This window comes from Ascaphus truei, chromosome 21, assembly GCF_040206685.1.
Source record: "Ascaphus truei isolate aAscTru1 chromosome 21, aAscTru1.hap1, whole genome shotgun sequence".
NCBI classification, from domain to species: Eukaryota; Metazoa; Chordata; class Amphibia; order Anura; family Ascaphidae; genus Ascaphus; species Ascaphus truei.
In genome coordinates, this window is record NC_134503.1 from 25,114,235 (window position 1) to 25,139,525 (window position 25,291).

General features: G+C 47.6%; 1 protein-coding gene across 6 annotated transcripts in view; it reads right to left on the reverse strand.

The window, feature by feature from the left end:
• The window catches only part of NR6A1 (nuclear receptor subfamily 6 group A member 1), a 290,975-nt gene that overhangs the window by 108,199 nt on the left and 157,485 nt on the right, over positions 1-25,291 (reverse strand). The window contains exon 1 of one of the 6 annotated variants that reach the window (XM_075579386.1): positions 21,463-21,641. The exons of the other annotated variants lie outside the window; for them this stretch is intronic. Within the exon in view, the coding sequence (XP_075435501.1) occupies positions 21,463-21,478 (16 nt within the window). The 5' untranslated portion in view covers positions 21,479-21,641. Of the gene's footprint in view, positions 1-21,462; positions 21,642-25,291 lie in introns of those variants that run through there. 6 annotated transcript variants of the gene reach the window in all.

Genomic DNA, 25,291 nt, shown 5'->3' on the forward strand with positions numbered 1-25,291 from the left:
GGGGAGAATGCCAAGTATGAGTGTCAGGTCGGGAGTGTGTGTGAGTGTGTGTGTTCCTCGCTTTCCGACAAACGGCATATCCGAGGCTTTATAATGCATACCAATGGGCAGTTTTCCAACACCAAAACGCCTTATTAGACGCTCACCGACAATCCTATTCGACTCTTTCTAATACAAGCCAATGGGCAGAATATAGGTTTCAGTTTACGATCATTCACTATCCGACAAGATTTACAGGAAGGCATTGTGGTGTGTGTGTGTGTGTGTGTGTGTGTGTGTGTGTGTGTGTGTGTGTGTGTGTGTGTGTGTGTGTGTGTGTGTGTGTGTGTGTGTGTGTGTGTGTGTGTGTGTGTGTGTGTGTGTGTGTGTGTGTTTTTTTGATTAAGCTCGGCTAACACGGTACAAACATACATACACATTCATATACATTTCATATTCTGTTAGCCACAGAACGGTACCGTCTATTCGTTTCTGATTACATATATACATACATTTTTAGATAGAGAGAGATAGAGAGAGAAAGAGAGGGAGAGAGAGAAAGAGGGAGAGAGAGATAGAGAGCTAGAGAGGTCTTTATCTTATTAGACCAGTGTGGAGCTTGTATCATGTCATACAATTAGGCGCCGTTTTATTTTCTGTGTGTGTATGTGAATGTGTGTGTATATATATATATTTATTTATTTCTGTATCTATATACACACACACACCTCTTTCGATATCTCATTAGACATTGAGCCTTCACCATTTAGTATTAAAGCACAAACATATTCTGCAGCGCAGTACAAGGAGGACTTGGAAGATATACTGTAGGAAGGTCCTTCAGTAAGTGTGTGTGTGTGTGTGTGTGTGTGTGTGTGTGTGTGTGTGTGTGTGTGTGTGTGTGTGTGTGTGTGTGTGTGTGTGTGTGTGTGTGTGTGTGTGTGTGTGTGTGTGTGTGTGTGTATAGGGAACCATGTTAAAAATGGTTATTGAGGCAAAAAGTGACACTGTGTGCTCATTTGCATGTCATTTCCCAGAATCCCTTGCTGCAGTGGAAGTGCTGTATGCTGGGTGATAATGGGGAAAGGCGGGGTTGCAGACCTGCCTAAGACATGCAGATGAGCATACAGTTATATTTATATATATATATATATATATATATCACACACACAGTATACCGCATGCACGCCTAATGTAAAGAAATGGTTACCATAAGCTGTCAGATATATGTGACTGTGACTATAGACAGCGGTTCTCCTGGGACAATAATAATATGAAAGCAACAGAAAAGAGTACCACAAATGGAGCGCACAGGTATACCGAAAATAGAAAGAACAATTTATTAATGATCTTAAAAACAAGGGAGAAAATCTAAAATGAAGGGGAACACTCTCAGAAACCTCAAAATAACCACAAAGGGACAAAGCGGTGAGTCTAAGACATATGTCACAATTGGAACTGACCTAGTACACAATGCAGAAATACAGAGTGATAATGAATGGCAAAGCATGAGATAAAGTAGCTCTGCAAATACAAACGTTGTAGTGTCGCTACACCTGGTAAAGGCAAGGAAATGGAACTGCAGAAAAATAGTTATAAGGTACATCCACGCACGCGCGCGCGCGCGCACACACACACAGGGAAAGCAGTAACAGTATGCTCAGTAGGTTGCAAATAGATGTTGAAGACTGGTAATGCATTTGTGGTTATTGTGAGGATTTTGAGAGTGTTCCCCTTCATTTTACATTTTCTCCCTTGTTTTTAAGTTAATTAATAAATTGTTATTTCTATTTTTTCGGTATACCTGTGCACTCCATTTTTGAAGATACAGGCATACCCCGCTTTAAGGACACTCACTTTAAGTACACTCGCGAGTAAGTACATGTTGCCCAATAGGCACACGGCAGCTCACGCATGCGCCTGTCAGCACGTCCTGAACAGCAATACCGGCTCCCTACCTGTACCGAAGCTGTGCGCAAGCGGGGAGACTATAGAGCATGTTACGAATGCCTTATTTACATCAGTTATGCACGTATATGACGATTGCAGTACAGTACATGCATCGATAAGTGGAAAAAAGGTAGTGCTTCACTTTAAGTACATTTTCGCTTTACATACATGCTCCGGTCCCATTGCGTATGTTAATGCGGGGTATGCCTGTATATATATATATATATATATATATATATATCCCTCACAATAAATACAGAAATATACCCCTCACAATAAATACAGAAATATACCCCTCACAATAAATACAGAAATATACCCCTCACAATAAATAGCGAGATTCTATAGCATGAGGTGGGAGAGAGGGCGTCACATGGGCGAGTGGTTTCATCTGCATACACACAGCTCTTCTGCACTCCTCACTACATACGGCGGAGGCAACAAAAAATTAGCCTTGGTTTTCACAAGCACAAATATTGGGGAATATAAAGTCGCGGATAAATAGGAGGGAAGGCGATTGAGGCAAATAAATATTCTATATATTATTCTGTATATTCTGCTGCCGTTCAGAGACGCAGATTACATATGAAATCCTTCCGTTGGGAGAAAGATTTCCCCAAATCACTTAGCACCCTTTTTCTTTTAAATGTCTCCCTTCAGCAATTCCCCGAGATATAACACCACATCACATATAAACAGATATCTTAGAGTTACAGGACTTCAAAAAAGGTTCCAAAGCACTGTATACAGCACACGAGGAAAGGTTAGAATCACTGTATACAGCACACGAGGAAGGGTCAGAATCACTGTATACAGCACAAGAGGAAAGGTTAGAATCACTGTATACAGCACACGAGGAAGGGTCAGAATCACTGTATACAGCCCACGAGGAAAGGTTAGAATCACTGTATATAGCACACAGGGAAAGGTTAGAATCACTGTATACAGCACAAGAGGAAAGGTTAGAATCACAGTATACAGCACACGAGGAAAGGTCAGAATCACTGTATACAGCACACTAGGAAATGTCAGTATCACTGAATACAGCACACAGGGAAAGGTTAGAATCACTGTATATAGCACACAGGGAAAGGTTAGAATCACTGTATATAGCACACAGGGAAAGGTTAGAATAACTGTATATAGCACACCTGGAAAGGTTAGAATCACTGTATATAGCACACAGGGAAAGGTTAGAATAACTGTATATAGCACACAGGGAAAGGTTAGAATCACTGTATATAGTACAAGAGGAAAGGTCAGAATCTGAATATAAATAATATCACAAAAGTGTTTGTCCTGTGACATTCCTTTGTACAGTAATGCTGCAGGAGGCCCTGGGTATGGCATTGTGTAGGCATTGTGTAGGCATTGTGTAGGCAGTATTTATGGTCTGTTTGCGGGGTTGCAGTTGTCAGGACAGGAATGTTGGAGCAGATCACAGAGACAACTCCCTTAATCTATTTAAACATCTTACCAAGAAGAATCCTCAATTACTGATCCTCTCCTTTGTAGCCATAAATTCTATAATCTCCCCCCCCCCCCCCCCTCTCCGCTTTATCTGATTACATGTAGGACAGGGATTAACCTCCCTCTGTCCTCTCAATCTGGAGGGTTTCTCCCCATGTTCCCCCCTCTCCTGCACACCCTCAGCCCTGGAAATGCAAAAGATTTGGTAGATCCATTTATCTGGGCGCGCCACTGGGAATCCCGGCGACAAAGTCTGCCGCACGCTCACCGCGCTCTGTAGTTACACATCACAACCCCGGGAATTGTTACTGTTACAATCGTTTATCTACACAACAGTAGCGTGGAAGTGATCCCTTTAATGGTTAACGCAGGGGAGGGCACTCCAGTCCTCAAGGGCCACCAACAGGACAGGTTTTCATGATATCCCTGTTTCAGCACAGGGGGCTCAATCGGTGGCTCAGTCTTCGACTACACCACTGGTGCTGACGCAGGGATACCTTGAAAACCTGTCCTGTTGGTGGCCATTGAGGACTGGAGTTGGCCACCCCCAAATTAACCATTAAAGGGATCGCTTCTACCATACGGGATAAAACATTGCATCCCATGTTCCCATTACACTGATGTTAAAGCAGAAATCCATCCCAAAATTATCATTCGTTTTCTAACGGGATTGGAACAGGCCTCGCACCTCTAGTGACCCCCCTTTTCCCAACATACTTATAGTTTTAACTGTTCTGTGCTTTAAAAAAAATGGTGCAGGTATCAGCCACTTTGGTGGCCATTTTGTTTCCCCAGGAAAGGGAGGTGTGGGGGAGAGACCGGCAGCTAAAACAGTGTTTCAGGAACCGAGGGCTCCATACCTCCCCTCCCCCCAACACACACCTTCCCCCTCTGCTGCCACACACACACAAACACACACCCCTTCCCTTGTCGGACACACACCCACACACACCCCTTCCCCCCTCCTACACACACACACACACACACACACACACACACACACACACACACACACACACACACACTTCTCCCCTCCCACCACACACCACCATCCCCTCCCCCCCCACACACACCCCCCTCCCCCCCACCCACACTCACACACACACTTCCCCCTGCCTCCCCACATACACCCTTCCACACACACATATATATATATATTCCCCCCCAACATACACACACCCTTCCACGCGCACACACCCTTCCTAACACACCCACTCACCCCCCCCCCCCCCCCCCATCCCAGGTTCAAGTACTGTTAAAAAATAATAATAATTAGCTCCCAAAGAATGCATATTTTATTTATAAAATGTGTTACCAGGGAGTAATACATTGAGAGTTACCGCTCGTTTCCAAGTATGTCCTGGGCACAGAGTTAATATGACAAATAATACACGGTTACAAATACAGTTACATAAGTGATCAGGGTATACATTATATACAAGACATTGCATGCACAGTTAGAGATAATATATACTATGGGCGTATGAAACAGACCAGATTAAAATGTGAGACTTAGTTTTGAAAGAACTTAGACTGGTGGTGGCTGTGAGTCTCCGGCAGGTATTTGGGGTTAGGGTTATCAGGGACACGGAATGGGAACACCTTTGCTAGCGTTAAATAGATTTGATACATTGAGCCAGAGTCTCCACCCTAATCCTTTCATAGAACACAGGAGCGGCCATTTTAATAGGCCACATCCACAAAGAAATGTGCATTTTGAAGGTGACGGGGCACCTGGTCGTGGAAGCCCTTGCTGCCAGAGAACCCCGCGATGCCCCGATTACCCCTCTGCCAGCAAGCGGACGCACTCATCCTGCATGACGGATCCTATTCCCCCGGCAGCTGTGGTCCTTACCGGCGACCAATACACCAGAGCCTCTCCCTCCCATTAACTCCGCGATGGCGGCAAATCCGCGGCAAAAAAACGGAAAAAAAAGCTGCCGTGTCCTCCTGGGTTTTTACAAGATCCTAAAGGAATTCCGGCTGACCCCATTAAGGTCTCCCAGGGCCCTATTGATTTCCTGACCTCTAACCCCTCTCTTGATCTCTGCATATTAATGCGGGTTCCCTGTGTTATAGTGTAACGTGTTGGGCGGAGGGGTTTAGCATTGACCTCCACATGGTCCCCTTGCTTTCAGTCTATGTAAAATGGGATCCGGGCGTAACCCCTCCCCCCTTCCCTCTCCCCCCCCCTTCCCTCTCCCCCCCCCTCCGCCGCCCCCTCCCCCTCGTAACCTTGAAATCTGAGACTGCTCATTTGACATTCGGAAGCTGCTACTTGACCCATTTTGCTGGCAGAACGGCCCTCTGGCAACTAAGGGGGTGACGAAAAAGTGAGACGCCGTCCGTGGTGACCTCGGCAATCTGTCTGTGCTCTCCACGCACACAGAGGTGACCCGTGTCACACCGAATGTGACAGGGTCGCACAATGTTGCAACATATCCCCGGTCACTTCCCAACGCCGGCACCGGTTACACAACGTTACTCTCACGCAACGCCCGGTGACCCAAGAAGCGTCCCTCGCAGGGTGGGACGCCAGCACAAACCATGACTGCACCGGTTACACAACGTTACTCTCCTGCAACGGCCGGTGACCCAAGAAGCGTCCCCTCGCAGGGTGGGACGCCAGCACAAACCATGACTGGAGGTGGGACTTAGGGGGCAAGGGATTTCCCGAGGCTCTTCCATCACAATAAGCACAGAAGGGTGGGTCACCGTGCTGGTCCTCGCTTCCATATAGTAACACAGGAGGGAGAGGGAGGAGGGGTACAGTATGAGACCTTTTATTTGACCAGTAAGTAGTGGAGATGTTACACACTTTCCAACCTTGGGTAGGACCTGATGAAGGACCCGGAGAGGTTGGAAAGCTTGTAACATCTCAACTACTTTTTGGTCCAATAAAAGATATCATACCCCCTCCTCCCGCTCCCTCCTGTGATACACATCACACTAAGGCCGTGCCTATAGTGCCGTCGTTGGCGACGGCGACACGGCGGGTGACGTCACCCGTCGCCATCGGCGAAAGTTATGTTTCGCCGGGCGGCGGGCTCGCGGGATTCCGGCAATTTGATTTGTTTAGGGGCCGCCACGTGACGCGACAGCCCTTGAAAAATCAAATGTTGCCGGCTTCCCGTTTCCGCCACGTCGCTCCGTCACGCGCACTATAAGCGCACGCGGCGGCGGCAATGTATTTGTTTCTGGGCGACGTTGCGTCGCCGGCACTATAAGCGCGGCCTAAGGGATCCCAGTAAAACAATGGTTCGTACAGATAAAGCACAAATGATGCCAGAAACCATTGCTCCCGCCTAGATCTGTACGGCTGGAGCCGCACGGGGTGATTGCAGATTTATGGGTACCATTATCACGTTGATAGCACAACGTTTGACACCCGGAATAACATGTGGCAACCACAAGCAGGCGTTTATTTTTCTATGGGGGGTGGGCGCCTGTATCTTGGCTTGGGGGGGCTTTGTTGTCCTGGGACATTGCAGCAGAAGTGCTAAAGCAAACACATTTGCAGCTCTGCTGTCTGTGTGAAAATGACAAAGCTCAAATCTCAACCTCATCTTGAACCCTAGTGAATGTGCCGGCCTCCCCCTCACTAAACCCTCCCCCCGCCACACGTTAAAGGGGGCATTGTTTCAGAGGTCAGGGTGGGTTCCTTCCGCATTGTCATACAATATATACTCTGACATTCGCCCGATAGATATATATACGCTGTGTGAAAGTGGCAGACTGATTTTCGGGCCCTTATTGCAGTGCGATCACAAGCAGGTTTGCACGGAACGCGCCTATCTTCACACGTGGATCATCTCGCACACACTCGGCGCGGCTCTGTATCCGACAGCTAAAAACGTCCGGGCAGCTCTTCCCTCGACAACGGCAAACCCCGTCTGTAAACTCACCTGTTCAACGCAGTGTTTCGCTGCTCCGGCCCTCAAGGGCAGGGCTTCAGGATATCCCTGCTTCAGCACAGGTGGTGCAGTCGAAGACTGAGCCACTGGTTGAGCCAACTGTGCTGAAGCTGGGATATCCTTAAAACCTGACCTGGTGGGGTGTCTTGTGGACTGGAGTTGAGCCCCCTGCACTAACCCCTCTGGATTTCCCATTCTCTAGAACAGGGGTGTTGAACTCCAGCCTTCAAGCGACTCACTAACCAAGTTGAAGACCGAGCCTCCGGTTGAGCCACCTGTGCCGAAGCAGGGACTGACTGAGCCACCTGTGCTGAAGCAGGGATATCCGGAAAACGACCAGTTGGTGGTCCTTGAGGACTGAAGTTGCTCACCCCTGGGTTAAATATTCCTGGGTGACCACTACTCATTAAAGTGCAGCAAGCGCTTATACGCACCCCACACACTAACCAATCCACTCACCTTTACTCCTGCGGGTTCTATCGCCCCACAGGCTGATTAGATTGTAAGCTCTGCGGGACAGAGACACCTTTCTCCCAATGCCACCTTTATGCCTCGATGCTGCCCTAATCCCATGTGTATTATTCTACTCCCTGTATCGGAACGTGGCGATTATGGGAACGCACGGCGGGCGCTATAAAGACGGAAGATATACACACACATTGCCGCAGCAGACACCCCGGGGGTGCAATCCGACGAGGGGGTTTGTAGTTTGACAGTTGTCAAAGGGTGAAACAGAATCAACTGAACCGGATTACGGTTGTGGACAAAACCCTGGTGTGAGCCTCCTCCCGGTGTAACGCGGTGTAACGCAGTGTCACACCAGCGCAGACACAGCAAGCTGCAGATCCGGACGCGTTCAGCACCCACCGGGCACCCTGCGCGTTTCAGGGGAGGGAATTATAACACAATACGTGCAACGGAATCAGGCTGCAGGAAAGGAAATCCCTGCCCCGTACAGCTTGCACTCTAAAGAGGGGGGGCAACGCCAGACCACAAGCGCCACCATCAGGTCTTCATGATATCCCTGCTTCAGCACCGGTGGCCCAATCAGTCACTGCTTTAGCACATTTGGCTCAACCAGAGGCTCACTCTTCGACTGATTGAGCCACCTGTGCTGAAGCTGGGATATTGTGAAACCTGACCTGCTGGCGGCCGACCCTGACCTGAGCGGGTATGTTAGGATTCTGACAGAGACGGCCGAGCGTGGGAGTGTGGCTGAGCGCGGGAGTGTGGCTGAGCGTGGGAGTGTGGCTGAGCGTGGGAGTGTGGGAGTGTGGCTGAGCGTGGGGGCGTGGCTGAGCGTGGGAGCGTGGCTGAGCGTGGCTGAGCGTGGGAGTGTGGCTGAGCGTGGCTGAGCGTGGGAGTGTGGCTGAGCGTGGCTGAGCGTGGCTGAGCGTGGCTGAGCGTGGGAGTGTGGCTGAGCGTGGCTGAGCGTGGGAGTGTGGCTGAGCGTGGGAGCGTGGCTGAGCGTGGGAGCGTGGCTGAGCGCGGGAGTGTGGCTGAGCGTGGGAGCGTGGCTAAGCGCAGTAATGACTTACATGGGGCTGAGAGATAGGGACAGCAAATCTTGTTTTCAGCAACTGAACACACATTACAACATACAATACAATACAACTGAACACACATTACAACATACAATACAATACAACTGAACACACATTACAACATACAATACAATACAACTGAACACACATTACAACATATAATACAATACAACTGAACACACATTACAACATACAATACAATACAACTGAACACACATTACAACATACAATACAATACAACTGAACACACATTACAACATATAATACAATACAACTGAACACACATTACAACATACAATACAATACAACTGAACACACATTACAACATACAATACAATACAACTGAACACACATTACAACATACAATACAACTGAACACACATTACAACATACAATACAATACAACTGAGCACACATTACAACATACAATACAACTGAACACACATTACAACATATAATACAATACAACTGAACACACATTACAACATACAATACAATACAACTGAACACACATTACAACATACAATACAATACAACTGAACACACATTACAACATACAATACAACTGAACACACATTACAACATACAATACAACTGAACACACATTACAACATACAATACAACTGAACACACATTACAACATACAATACAACTGAACACACATTACAACATACAATACAACTGAACACACATTACAACATACAATACAACTGAACACACATTACAACATACAATACAACTGAACACACATTACAACATATAATACAACTGAACACACATTACAACATACAATACAACTGAACACACATTACAACATACAATACAACTGAACACACATTACAACATATAATACAACTGAACACACATTACAACATACAATACAACTGAACACACATTACAACATACAATACAACTGAACACACATTACAACATATAATACAACTGAACACACATTACAACATACAATACAACTGAACACACATTACAACATACAATACAACTGAACACACATTACAACATACAATACAACTGAGCACACATTACAATATAAAATACAACTGAACACACATTACAACATACAATACAACTGAACACACATTACAACATACAATACAACTGAACACACATTACAACATACAATACAACTGAGCACACATTACAACATACAATACAACTGAACACACATTACAACATATAATACAACTGAACACACATTACAACATACAATACAATACAACTGAACACACATTACAACATATAATACAACTGAACACACATTACAACATACAATACAATACAACTGAACACACATTACAACATATAATACAACTGAACACACATTACAACATACAATACAACTGAACACACATTACAACATATAATACAACTGAACACACATTACAACATATAATACAACTGAACACACATTACAACATATAATACAACTGAACACACATTACAACATACAATACCATACAACTGAACACACATTACAATATACAATACAACTGAACACACATTACAACATACAATACAACTGAACACACATTACAACATACAATACAACTGAACACACATTACAACATATAATACAACTGAACACACATTACAACATACAATACAACTGAACACACATTACAACATATAATACAACTGAACACACATTACAACATATAATACAACTGAACACACATTACAACATACAATACCATACAACTGAACACACATTACAATATACAATACAACTGAACACACATTACAATATACAATACAACTGAGCACACATTACAACATACAATACAACTGAACACACATTACAACATACAATACAACTGAACACACATTACAACATATAATACAACTGAACACACATTACAACATACAATACAATACAACTGAACACACATTACAACATACAATACAACTGAACACACATTACAACATATAATACAACTGAACACACATTACAACATACAATACAACTGAACACACATTACAACATATAATACAACTGAACACACATTACAACATACAATACCATACAACTGAACACACATTACAATATACAATACAACTGAGCACACATTACAATATACAATACAACTGAGCACACATTACAACATACAATACAACTGAACACACATTACAACATACAATACAACTGAACACACATTACAACATACAATACAATACAACTGAACACACATTACAACATATAATACAACTGAACACACATTACAACATATAATACAACTGAACACACATTACAACATACAATACCATACAACTGAACACACATTACAATATACAATACAACTGAACACACATTACAATATACAATACAACTGAGCACACATTACAACATACAATACAACTGAACACACATTACAACATACAATACAACTGAACACACATTACAACATATAATACAACTGAACACACATTACAACATACAATACAATACAACTGAACACACATTACAACATACAATACAACTGAACACACATTACAACATACAATACAACTGAACACACATTACAACATACAATACAATACAACTGAACACACATTACAACATACAATACAACTGAACACACATTACAACATACAATACAATACAACTGAACACACACGGTTTATTTCTTTGAAAGTGCGCTATCACCCGGTTACATGTTGCAGGTAAGGAATTACACGAGGTAGCAGATAAGACGCCTGGCTCCACACAGATACCCCCCAGCACAGATTACCCCCCCACACACACACACACAGATACACACACACACAGATACACCGCCCCCCCCGCACAGATACACCGCCCCCCCCGCACAGATACACTGCCCCCCCCGCACAGATACACCCACCCCCGCACAGATACCCCCCTCCCCAAACACAAACACAGATACCCCCCCACACACACAGACACCCCCCCCACACAGATACACCGCCCCCCCGCCCCCCCACCACCCCCCCGCACAGATACACCGCCCCCCCCGTACAGATACACCGCCCCCCCCCGCACAGATACACCCCCCGCAGATACACAACACACACACAGATACACCGCCCCCTCCCACCCCCCCGCACAGATACACCGCCCCCCCCCCGCACAGATACCCCCCTCCCCAAACACAGATACCCCCCACGCACACAGATACCCCCCACACACACACAGATACACCCCCCCCACACACAGATACACCGCCCCCCCACCCCCCCCGCACAGATACACCGCCCCCCCTGCACAGATACACCCCCCCGCACAGATACACACCACCCCCGCACAGATACACACCACCCCCCACACACACACACAGATACACCCCCCCACACACAGATACACCGCCCCCCCCGCACAGATACACCGCCCCCCCACCACCCCCCGCACAGATACACCCCCCCCCGCACAGATACACCCCACCCGCACAGATACACACCACCCCCCCCACACACACACAGATACACACCACCCCCCCCACACACACACAGATACACCCCCCCACACACAGATACACCGCCCCCCCCCACACATATACACCGCCCCCCCGCACATATACACCACCCCCCCCGCACAGATACACCCCCCCGCACAGATACCCACCACCCCCCACCACACACACACAGATAAACCCCCCCACACACAGATACACCGCCCCCCCGCACAGATACACCCCCTCCACACAGATACACCCCCCCAGCACGGATACACCCCCCCCCCGCACAGATACACCCCCCCCCGCACAGATACACCCCCCCCCGCACAGATACACCCCCCCCACACACAGATACACCGCCCCCACCCCCCCCCCCCTCCCGCACAGATACCGCTGACCAGGGCTGAAACACGGTGACCTTTGTTTGGAACAGCGGCAAAACGAGAAAACAGAATGGGAGAAAACCTATGGCTGGGAGATTACACCGGCCAGACCGAGACCAGGGCGCAAGTGGGTAAAAGCACAACCTTTGTAGTGGGAGGTCCCAGTGCCAGCCGCGCGCACTGACATCAGACTGCCGCCTCAGCACCGACACGGGATTATTACGTGTGCATTATTATTATTATTACTACGTGTGCATTATTATTATTATTACTACGTGTGAATTATTATTATTATTACTACGTGTGCATTATTATTATTATTACTACGTGTGAATTATTATTATTATTACTACGTGTGCATTATTATTATTATTACTACGTGTGAATTATTATTACGTGTGCATTATTATTATTATTACTACGTGTGAATTATTATTATTATTACTACGTGTGCATTATTATTATTATTATTACATGATTGTGCCGCTGTTCACTCCCGCTTGCCGGGAGCTCTTTCTATGAGCACAGGCTGTGAGTGTTCGTGTCGCTGTTCACTCCCGCTTGCCGGGAAGCCTTTCTATGAGCACAGGCTGTGAGTGTTCGTGCCGCTGTTCACTCCCGCTTGCCGGGAGCTCTTTCTATGAGCACAGGCTGTGAGTGTTCGTGCCGCTGTTCACTCCCGCTTGCCGGGAGGCCTTTCTATGAGCACAGGCTGTGAGTGTTCGTGTCGCTGTTCACTCCCGCTTGCCGGGAAGCCTTTCTATGAGCACAGGCTGTGAGTGTTCGTGCCGCTGTTCACTCACGCTTGCCGGGAGGTCTTTCTATGAGCACAGGCTGTGAGTGTTCGTGCCGCTGTTCACTCCCGCTTGCCGGGAGCTCTTTCTATGAGCACAGGCTGTGAGTGTTCGTGCCGCTGTTCACTCCCGCTTGCCGGGAGCTCTTTCTATGAGCACAGGCTGTGAGTGTTCGTGCCGCTGTTCACTCCCGCTTGCCGGGAGCTCTTTCTATGAGCACAGGCTGTGAGTGTTCGTGCCGCTGTTCACTCCCGCTTGCCGGGAGGCCTTTCTATGAGCACAGGCTGTGAGTGTTCGTGTCGCTGTTCACTCCCGCTTGCCGGGAAGCCTTTCTATGAGCACAGGCTGTGAGTGTTCGTGCCGCTGTTCACTCACGCTTGCCGGGAGGTCTTTCTATGAGCACAGGCTGTGAGTGTTCGTGCCGCTGTTCACTCCCGCTTGCCGGGAGCTCTTTCTATGAGCACAGGCTGTGAGTGTTCGTGTCGCTGTTCACTCCCGCTTGCCGGGAGCTCTTTCTATGTCACAGGCTGTGAGTGTTCGTGTCGCTGTTCACTCACGCTTGCCGGGAGGCCTTTCTATGAGCACAGGCTGTGAGTGTTCGTGCCGCTGTTCACTCCCGCTTGCCGGGAGCTCTTTCTATGAGCACAGGCTGTGAGTGTTCATGCCGCTGTTCACTCCCGCTTGCCGGGAGCTCTTTCTATGAGCACAGGCTGTGAGTGTTCGTGCCGCTGTTCACTCCCGCTTGCCGGGAGCTCTTTCTATGAGCACAGGCTGTGAGTGTTCGTGCCGCTGTTCACTCCCGCTTGCCGGGAAGCCTTTCTATGAGCACAGGCTGTGAGTGTTCGTGCCGCTGTTCACTCCCGCTTGCCGGGAGGCCTTTCTATGAGCACAGGCTGTGAGTGTTCGTGCCGCTGTTCACTCCCGCTTGCCGGGAGGCCTTTCTATGAGCACAGGCTGTGAGTGTTCGTGCCGCTGTTCACTCCCGCTTGCCGGGAGGCCTTTCTATGAGCACAGGCTGTGAGTGTTCGTGCCGCTGTTCACCCCCGCTTGCCGGGAGCTCTTTCTATGAGCACAGGCTGTGAGTGTTCGTGCCGCTGTTCACTCCCGCTTGCCGGGAGCTCTTTCTATGAGCACAGGCTGTGAGTGTTCGTGCCGCTGTTCACTCCCGCTTGCCGGGAGGCCTTTCTATGAGCACAGGCTGTGAGTGTTCGTGCCGCTGTTCACTCCCGCTTGCTGGGAGGCCTTTCTATGAGCACAGGCTGTGAGTGTTCGTGCCGCTGTTCACTCCCGCTTGCCGGGAGCTCTTTCTATGAGCACAGGCTGTGAGTGTTCGTGCCGCTGTTCACTCCCGCTTGCCGGGAGGTCTTTCTATGAGCACAGGCTGTGAGTGTTCGTGCCGCTGTTCACTCCCGCTTGCTGGGAGGCCTTTCTATGAGCACAGGCTGTGAGTGTTCGTGCCGCTGTTCACTCCCGCTTGCCGGGAGCTCTTTCTATGAGCACAGGCTGTGAGTGTTCGTGCCGCTGTTCACTCCCGCTTGCTGGGAGGCCTTTCTATGAGCACAGGCTGTGAGTGTTCGTGCCGCTGTTCACTCCCGCTTGCCGGGAGCTCTTTCTATGAGCACAGGCTGTGAGTGTTCGTGTCGCTGTTCACTCCCGCTTGCCGGGAGGTCTTTCTATGAGCACAGGCTGTGAGTGTTCGTGCCGCTGTTCACTCCCGCTTGCCGGGAGCTCTTTCTATGAGCACAGGCTGTGAGTGTTCGTGCCGCTGTTCACTCACGCTTGCCGGGAGGCCTTTCTATGAGCACAGGCTGTGAGTGTTCGTGCCGCTGTTCACTCCCGCTTGCCGGGAGCTCTTTCTATGAGCACAGGCTGTGAGTGTTCGTGCCGCTGTTCACTCCCGCTTGCTGGGAGGCCTTTCTATGAGCACAGGCTGTGAGTGTTCGTGTCGCTGTTCACTCCCGCTTGCCGGGAGGTCTTTCTATGAGCACAGGCTGTGAGTGTTCGTGCCGCTGTTCACTCCCGCTTGCCGGGAGCTCTTTCTATGAGCACAGGCTGTGAGTGTTCGTGCCGCTGTTCACTCACGCTTGCCGGGAGGCCTTTCTATGAGCACAGGCTGTGAGTGTTCGTGCCGCTGTTCACTCCCGCTTGCCGGGAGCTCTTTCTATGAGCACAGGCTGTGAGTGTTCGTGCCGCTGTTCACTCCCGCTTGCTGGGAGGCCTTTCTATGAGCACAGGCTGTGAGTGTTCGTGCCGCTGTTCACTCCCGCTTGCTGGGAGCTCTTTCTATGAGCACAGGCTGTGAGTGTTCGTGCCGCTGTTCACTCCCGCTTGCCGGGAGCTCTTTCTATGAGCACAGGCTGTGAGTGTTCGTGCCGCTGTTCACTCCCGCTTGCTGGGAGGCCTTTCTATGAGCACAGGCTGTGAGTGTTCGTGCCGCTGTTCACTCCCGCTTGCCGGGAGCTCTTTCTATGAGCACAGGCTGTGAGTGTTCGTGCCGCTGTTCACTCCCGCTTGCCGGGAGCTCTTTCTATGAGCACAGGCTGTGAGTGTTCGTGCCGCTGTTCACTCCCGCTTGCCGGGAGCTCTTTCTATGAGCACAGGCTGTGAGTGTTCGTGCCGCTGTTCACTCCCGCTTGCTGGGAGGCCTTTCTATGAGCACAGGCTGTGAGTGTTCGTGTCGCTGTTCACTCCCGCTTGCCGGGAGGTCTTTCTATGAGCACAGGCTGTGAGTGTTCGTGCCGCTGTTCACTCCCGCTTGCCGGGAGCTCTTTCTATGAGCACAGGCTGTGAGTGTTCGTGCCGCTGTTCACTCACGCTTGCCGGGAGGCCTTTCTATGAGCACAGGCTGTGAGTGTTCGTGCCGCTGTTCACTCCCGCTTGCCGGGAGCTCTTTCTATGAGCACAGGCTGTGAGTGTTCGTGCCGCTGTTCACTCCCGCTTGCTGGGAGGCCTTTCTATGAGCACAGGCTGTGAGTGTTCGTGCCGCTGTTCACTCCCGCTTGCTGGGAGCTCTTTCTATGAGCACAGGCTGTGAGTGTTCGTGCCGCTGTTCACTCCCGCTTGCCGGGAGCTCTTTCTATGAGCACAGGCTGTGAGTGTTCGTGCCGCTGTTCACTCCCGCTTGCTGGGAGGCCTTTCTATGAGCACAGGCTGTGAGTGTTCGTGCCGCTGTTCACTCCCGCTTGCCGGGAGCTCTTTCTATGAGCACAGGCTGTGAGTGTTCGTGCCGCTGTTCACTCCCGCTTGCCGGGAGCTCTTTCTATGAGCACAGGCTGTGAGTGTTCGTGCCGCTGTTCACTCCCGCTTGCCGGGAGCTCTTTCTATGAGCACAGGCTGTGAGTGTTCGTGCCGCTGTGGAACGGATGCTGCTGTACGCTACAGGTGGCTGAAGGGTTAACCCACCATGTAACCCCCATTTACTGACCTATAAATATGTTGGAGGGGCTACGGCCACCCCCCCCCCCCCACCGGTTCTATCTGCTGTACCATGGCAAGGTCAGAGGGTGTTCAGCGAGGGGGGCAGGGTCGCGGTTTTAGGGCGGCGCCTCCGATCCTTTGCCTGGCACGGGAGCCCAACGCCGGATACTGTCCCCAGAGAATAACATGCACAGGTACTGCCTCAGTGCAGGGTCCCTCAACTCCAACAGGTCCGGCTTTCAGGCTATCCCCTGCTTCAGCACCAGCGGCTCAATCAATCCCTGCTTCAGCACAGGTGGCTCAACTGATTGGGCCACTTGTGCTGAAGCTGGGATATCCTTAAAACCGGACATGTTTGGGGGGGCTTGAGTTGAGAACCTTGGCATTTACAATATTGAGTCCTTTGGGGGGGAGGAGGGTTGGCAGCGGAGGGGGGGGGCAGCGGAGGGGGGTTGGCAGCGGAGGGGGGGGGGGGGGCAGCGGAGGATCTCCGATGAAAACAAATCTTTATCTCTAAACCCCGATCCCCACATCATGCCATTGCGTCACTGCTGCATCCCTTCCTCCCAAAATACGAGCGCCCCCCCCCCACCACCGCCACCCCCCGCCCCCTGGTTAAAGCCGCACGGGCTAAACTATCCCCCCCCCCCTCAGCGAGTAACCCTGGAAAATGATTACATCCAATTAAAAGGTAAAACACAAAAGCTCCTCACTTATTGATCTCTTACAGATGCTAAGAATTCCCCCCCCCCCCACCCTCTGTGCCGGGACCCCCTACCCTTCCCCCCACCCCCCAGAGAGGGGCTTCCTAGCCTGTCACTCACATGCTGAAAGACAGGTCTGGGCTGTTCTGCTGAATCCCACAGCGGTGAGATAAAGTCATTAGGAGCCCAAACAAAAAGGGGATTTATAACCAAACAACAAAAACTACAGTGCCAGCAAATCTGCCCCAGGGCTCTCTGGCACTGATGGGGTTAACCCGGCGGTGAGAGATGGGACACTGTATAATTAGGTTTATATTACAATGCAAACACAAAGGGAATGCGGAAAACAGGAGCATACCAGGGACAAGCCGGGAACTGAGGAGCTGACACTCTATATACAGGGATAAGCCGGGAACTGAGGAGCTGACACTCTATATACAGGGATAAGCCGGGAACTGAGGAGCTGACACTCTATATACAGGGATAAGCCGGGAACTGAGGAGCTGACACTCTATATACAGGGATAAGCCGGGAACTGAGGAGCTGACACTCTATATACAGGGACGCAGGGATAAGCCAGGAACTGAGGAGCTGACACTCTATATACAGGGATAAGCCGGGAACTGAGGAGCTGACACTCTATATACAGGGATAAGCCGGGAACTGAGGAGCTGACACTCTATATACAGGGACGCAGGGATAAGAGCGCCAGGTATATCATATCGCTGCCCTGAGGAGCTGACACTCTATATAGGGTTGCAGGGATAAGCCAGGAACTGAGGAGCTGACACTCTATATAGAGGGATAAGCCAGGAACTGAGGAGCTGGCACTCTATATACAGGGTCGCAGGGATAAGCCAGGAACTGAGGAGCTGACACTCTATATACAGGGACGCAGGGATAAGCCAGGAACTGAGGAGCTGACACTCTATATACAGGGATAAGCCGGGAACTGAGGAGCTGACACTATATACAGGGATAAGCCAGGAACTGAGGAGCTGACACTCTATATACAGGGATAAGAGCGCCAGGCGTATCATGAAATCGCTGCCCGGAGGAGCTGACACTCTATATACAGCGTCAAAGGGACTAGGGCGCCAGGCGTATCATATCACTGCCCTGAGGAGCTGACACTCTATATACAGGGACGCAGGGATAAGAGCGCCAGGCGTATCATGAAATCGCTGCCCGGAGGAGATGTTAGCCGGGGTCCGATGCGGGGAATGTGACACCGCATAAGACGTCAGTTAATCTGACCCCAAGACCTGATCTCCCATACTGAACTGGTGGAATAGTCCAGCTCCCAGTAGTAACCAGTAAGGATGCAGGCGGCCTGGTATTGAACCCCAGCGTGGGAAACCTCACCGCCTTGCAGCATACCACCCACAATTGTGTATTTATTATAACGCGTTTTGGTCGGACGGGGCCCGCGTCGCTTTCAGTGTGCGACGATGTGATCGGATCCCTCGCACCTATACACACACACAAACACATCTATCTGTTATATAGACACATATATACACAGACACATATATATGTGTGTGTATATCTATCTATCTCTCTATATACACACACCTATCTATATATACATATATTTGTATTTATTTTTCTGCTCTCCTAACCTCTGTTTAGCCACAGATCCCTTTGTTAATCAGTGTCGCCGACCTGAGGAAGAGAGGAGAACTCTCCAAAGTTTGTCCTGTGACATAAATTGTTAGTCCAAATAAAAAAGGTGTCATCACCTAATACTGAAGAACACATTTATTCTGCAATATATATATATATATATATATATATATATATACTATATATATATATATATATATATATATATATATATATATATATATACACATACACATATACACATACTTACATACACGCGCATCTGGAACACAATACACACAGATAAGCTATTAACACACAAAGCTCTCATTACGGACACATTTTCTTCACAGTTGTCTGCAGTTAATCGCCTTACACTCGGGGCACAGCTGTCACACACAGAAGTGACGTCCAAAAGCCAAATACGAGCCAGCTCATCTGGTCTCTGAAGTGGGACGCGGGCAACTTGAGAACGCAACACAAAGCTCTGATACCCGTCAACCGTCGCAAAGCGACCGAAGCTCAGCACGAGCGCGGCGCTCTGGGAACGATTCGCGGCGGCGGTAACGCACACGGAATCTCAATGGATATATGTGACGTCATCTCGTCGGTGAATACACACTATGATGGGCTGTACAACAATTGTGTAATCGTCTGTCCCGTTCACAACAAAAGTAATAAGGCCTTACTATTCCGTCCAAATTTAGCATAGGTTGAACTTGATGGACGTACGTCTTTTTTCAACCTCATCCACTATGTATCTATATATTTATGTAACTATGTAACTATTTCCATGCAGCATGGTATAAGGAGCAGTTGATGCCTTTGTTGGCGTGTTAATTAGTGGCACGAAACGTGGGGGAATTTTGCTACCCGGAAATTCTCTTCCCACGGATTTATTTCCCCTAATATGACATGTTTTTGATGAAAGTGTAAACTGTGCGGTTTTGTTACCTGTAAACAAAGGGTGAATTACAATGTGAAAGGTTTCCTTGAAAAGTGACGTTTACATGAAAACAGCCCGCTGTGGCCTGTAGCTGCTAATTAAATCAGAGCCCTCACTCCCTGTAACAAAATGCTGCTCTCCGCATAAAATGACATTGGAAGCGAGTGAGAAATGTTACCATTTAACCCGGGATTGAAATAACAAGGTTTTAATTTCTAATGTACAGAACTAACAACGTTGGATCAGGGTTCTGTTCATTGGGTAGTTTCTAACCCAGCAATGCTTAAATGGAACAGATGGTTCAAGAACCAAGTTACCCAAGATCCGCGTCATTAAAACGGCGAAAATATGATGTCTGCGCTCTGCTACTGATAATATACAGTGACAAACACACAGCAATAACACCAATCAGCGTAATAATCGCCATTCATTATGGTAAGACGCACTATATTTCCAAATGTAGCCGCTTCACAATTCCAAGTACATATACCTTCTTACACAGAATAGAAAATAAAATACATCGAAAATACAAAAAATATCACAACAGACTGGTTATAGCACTCAAAATACTAGTTTGCAAAAATAAGTGTGTGCACGCTCACGTGTGCGTGTGCTTACGTGAGTGTGCACGCTCACGTGTGTGTGTGTTTGTGTGTGTATGCTTACTTGTGTTTGTGTGTGTATGCTTACGTGTGTGTGTGTGTGTGTGTGTGTGTGTGTGTGTGCACGCGCTTACGTGTGCTTAGGTGTGCGTACGGTTATGTGTGCACGTGATTGTGCATACATATACACACGTATGTACAATAAAAACACATCAGTGCAAGTGAAGTGATTGAAGCCAGCGTATCCCCGCGTCCCCCTGGCGTATCCCCTGCCCACCCCCCAGCGTATCCCCACATCCCCTCCTGGCGTATCCCCTGCCCACCCCCCAGCGTATCCACGCGTCCCCCTGGCGTATCCCCACATCCCCTCCTGGTGTATCCCCTGCGCCCCCCCTGGTATATACCCCCGCGTCTCCCCAGTGCAGTACCCGCCTCCCCCCCAGCGTAGCACCTGCGTTCCCCGCACCACCCAAGCATAGTGCCCACCTCCCTCCCCCCAGCATAGTGCCCACCTCCCTCCCCCCAGCATGGTGCCCGCGTCCCCCGCACCACTCCAGCATAGTGCCCACAGCCCTTCCCCAGTGTAGTGCCTGTGACCCCCAGCATTGTGCCCGAGTCCCCCAGCGTAGTGCCCATGCCCCCCGCATCCCCCCAGCATAGTGCCCACCTCCCTCCCCAGCATAGCCCCCCCCCCCCCCAGCGTGTAATAAGTGGGGTAGGTACCTTCCCATGCATCCATCTCATGCCTGTCCGCCTTTGCTGGGGCGCTGCGGGGCAGCCATGAAGTTCCACTCGCTGCACCCAGCAGCCGGATCGGGACGCTCCTGTTACTGGAGCTGCCTGTTCCCCTCTGAGGTCTGGGAGGGACAGGGACAATCTCCCAGGTCAGTTTACGAGCTGGTCATGTGATCCCAAAGTTCAAGCCCTAAGGTCACAGCTTGCCCAGGGAAGCTTTTATTGCCCCGTGCTTATCTAAGTGGAACTGATAGCCCTCATTCTCTCCTTGGGATTATTGCAGTTCATGTTCGGAGGGGGGGGGGGGCCCTATCCACCCCCTAAAAAATAAATAAACGTGCAGCAGGATAAGAAGGTACCGAGTATGTCTTCTCCAGCGTGCAGAACGGGGTATTAATGGTGTATCTCCTGGAAGAGAATAGCGATACTCGTGTATGTATGTGTGCGTGTATAAATGTATATGTGTGTGTATAAATGTGTATGTGCACGTGTATGTTATATGTGTGTTATATATTTGACTCTATAACTTCTGTTCACTTAATGTAACTATGTATTTGTCATCATAACTCTGTGCCCAGGACATACGTGAAAACGAGAGGTAACTCTCAATGTATTACTTCCTGGTAACACATTTTATACATAAATAAAATATATGTGTGTGTGTGTATATAAACATTCACACACACCCACACATACATTTATACACGTGCATATACATTTATACACGCACATACATTTATACACGCACGCACATATACATTTACACGCACACACGTGCATATACATTTATACACGCACATACATTTATACACGCACGCACATATACATTTACACGCACACACATTTATACACGCACACAAGTGCATATACATGTATACACGCACGCACATATACATTTACACGCACACACACATTTATACACGCGCATATACATTTATACACGCACACACGTGCATATACATGCACATACATTTGTACACGCACGCACATATACATTTACACGCACACACGTGCATATACATTTATACACGCACATACATTTACTGTATATACGCACGCACATATACACACACGCGCATATACATTTATACATGCACACATACATTTATACACGCATATACATTTACACACTCACGCATATACATTTATACACAAACACGCGCGCACATATACATTTATACATACACACACACGCATAAACATTTATACACAAACGCGCGCACATATACATTTATACATGCACACACACACGCATAAACATTTATACACGCACGCATATACATTTACACACACACACACACACACATATATATATCTACACATACACATATATACATGCACACACACGCATATACATTTACACACACACACACACACACACATTTATACATTTACACACACACACACACACATACATGCATATACATTTATACACGCACGCATATACATTTACACACACACACATATACATTTATACACACACACTCATACATATACATTTATACACGCACACACACCCATGCATATACATTTATACACGCACACACACCCATGCATATACATTTATACACTCACACACACCCATGCATATACATTTATACACGCACACATACACACGCATATACATTTATACACGCACACACACACACGCATATACATTTAAACACGCACACACACGTGCATATACATTTATACACACACCCATGCATACACATTTATACACGCACACACACCCACGCATATACATTTATACACACACACATTTATACACACACACACATATATATATATATATATATATATACATGCACACACACGCATATACATTAATACACGCACGCATATACATTTACACACACACACACATGCATATACATTTATACACGCACGCATATACATTTACACACACACACATATACATTTATACACACACACTCATACATATACATTTATACACGCACACACACCCATGCATATACATTTATACACGCACACACACCCATGCATATACATTTATACACGCACACACACCCATGCATATACATTTATACACTCACACACACCCATGCATATACATTTATTCACGCACACATACACACGCATATACATTTATACACGCACACACGCACACACACGCATATACATTTATACACGCACACACACGTGCATATACATTTATACACGCACACACACCCACGCATATACATTTATACACACACACACACACATATATACATTTATACACGCACACACACGCATATACATTTATACACGCACACACACACACACCCATGCATATATATTTATACATGCACACACACCCATGCATATACATTTATATATGCACACACACCCATGCATATACATTTATACACGCACACACACACGCATATACATTTATACACGCACACAAACACACACGCATATACATTTATACACGCACACACACGCATATACATTTATACACACACACACACACACGCATATACATTTATACACGCACACACACACGCATATACATTTATACACGCACACACACCCACGCATATACATTTATACACGCCCACACACCCATGCATATACATTTATACACGCACACACCCATGTATATACATTTATACACGCACACACAACCATGCATATACATTTATACACACACACATTTATACACACACACATGCATATACATTTATACACACGCATATACATTTATACACACATACACACACACGCACACACACATTTATACAGGCACACATGCATATACATTTATACACGCACACACACCCATGCATATACATTTATACACACACACGCACACGCATATACATTTATACACGCACACACAACCATGCATATACATTTATACACACACACACACATACATTTATACACACACCCATGCATATACATTTATACACGCACACACACGTATATACATTTATACACGCACATACACCCATGCATATACATTTATACACACACACACGCATATACATTTATACACGCACACACACACGCATATACATTTATACACGCGCACAAACACACACACGCATATACATTTATACACGCACACACGCATATACATTTATACACGCACACACACCCACGCATATACATTTATACACACCATGCATATACATTTATACACGCACACACAACCATGCATATACATTTATACACACACACACACACACACATACATTTATACACACACACACACACATACATTTATACACACACACACACATGCATATACATTTATACACACACACACGCATATACATTTATACACACACACACGCACACACACATTTATACAGGCACACATGCACACATTTATACAGGCACACATTTATACACGCACACACACCCATGCATATACATTTATACACACACACGCACATGCATATACATTTATACACACACACACACCCATGCATATACATTTATACACGCACACACACGTATATACATTTATACACGCACACACACACATGCATATACATTTATACACACACACACGCATATACATTTATACACATACACGCACACACACACATGCATATACATTTATACACGCACACACACACACCCATGCATATACATTTATACACGCACACAACACCCATGCATATACATTTATACGCGCACAGACACCCATGCATATACATTTATACACACACACACACACACACACACACATACATTTATTCACGCACACACACACGCATATACATTTATACACATACACACGCATATACATTTATACGCACACACACACGCATATACATTTATACGCGCACACACACGC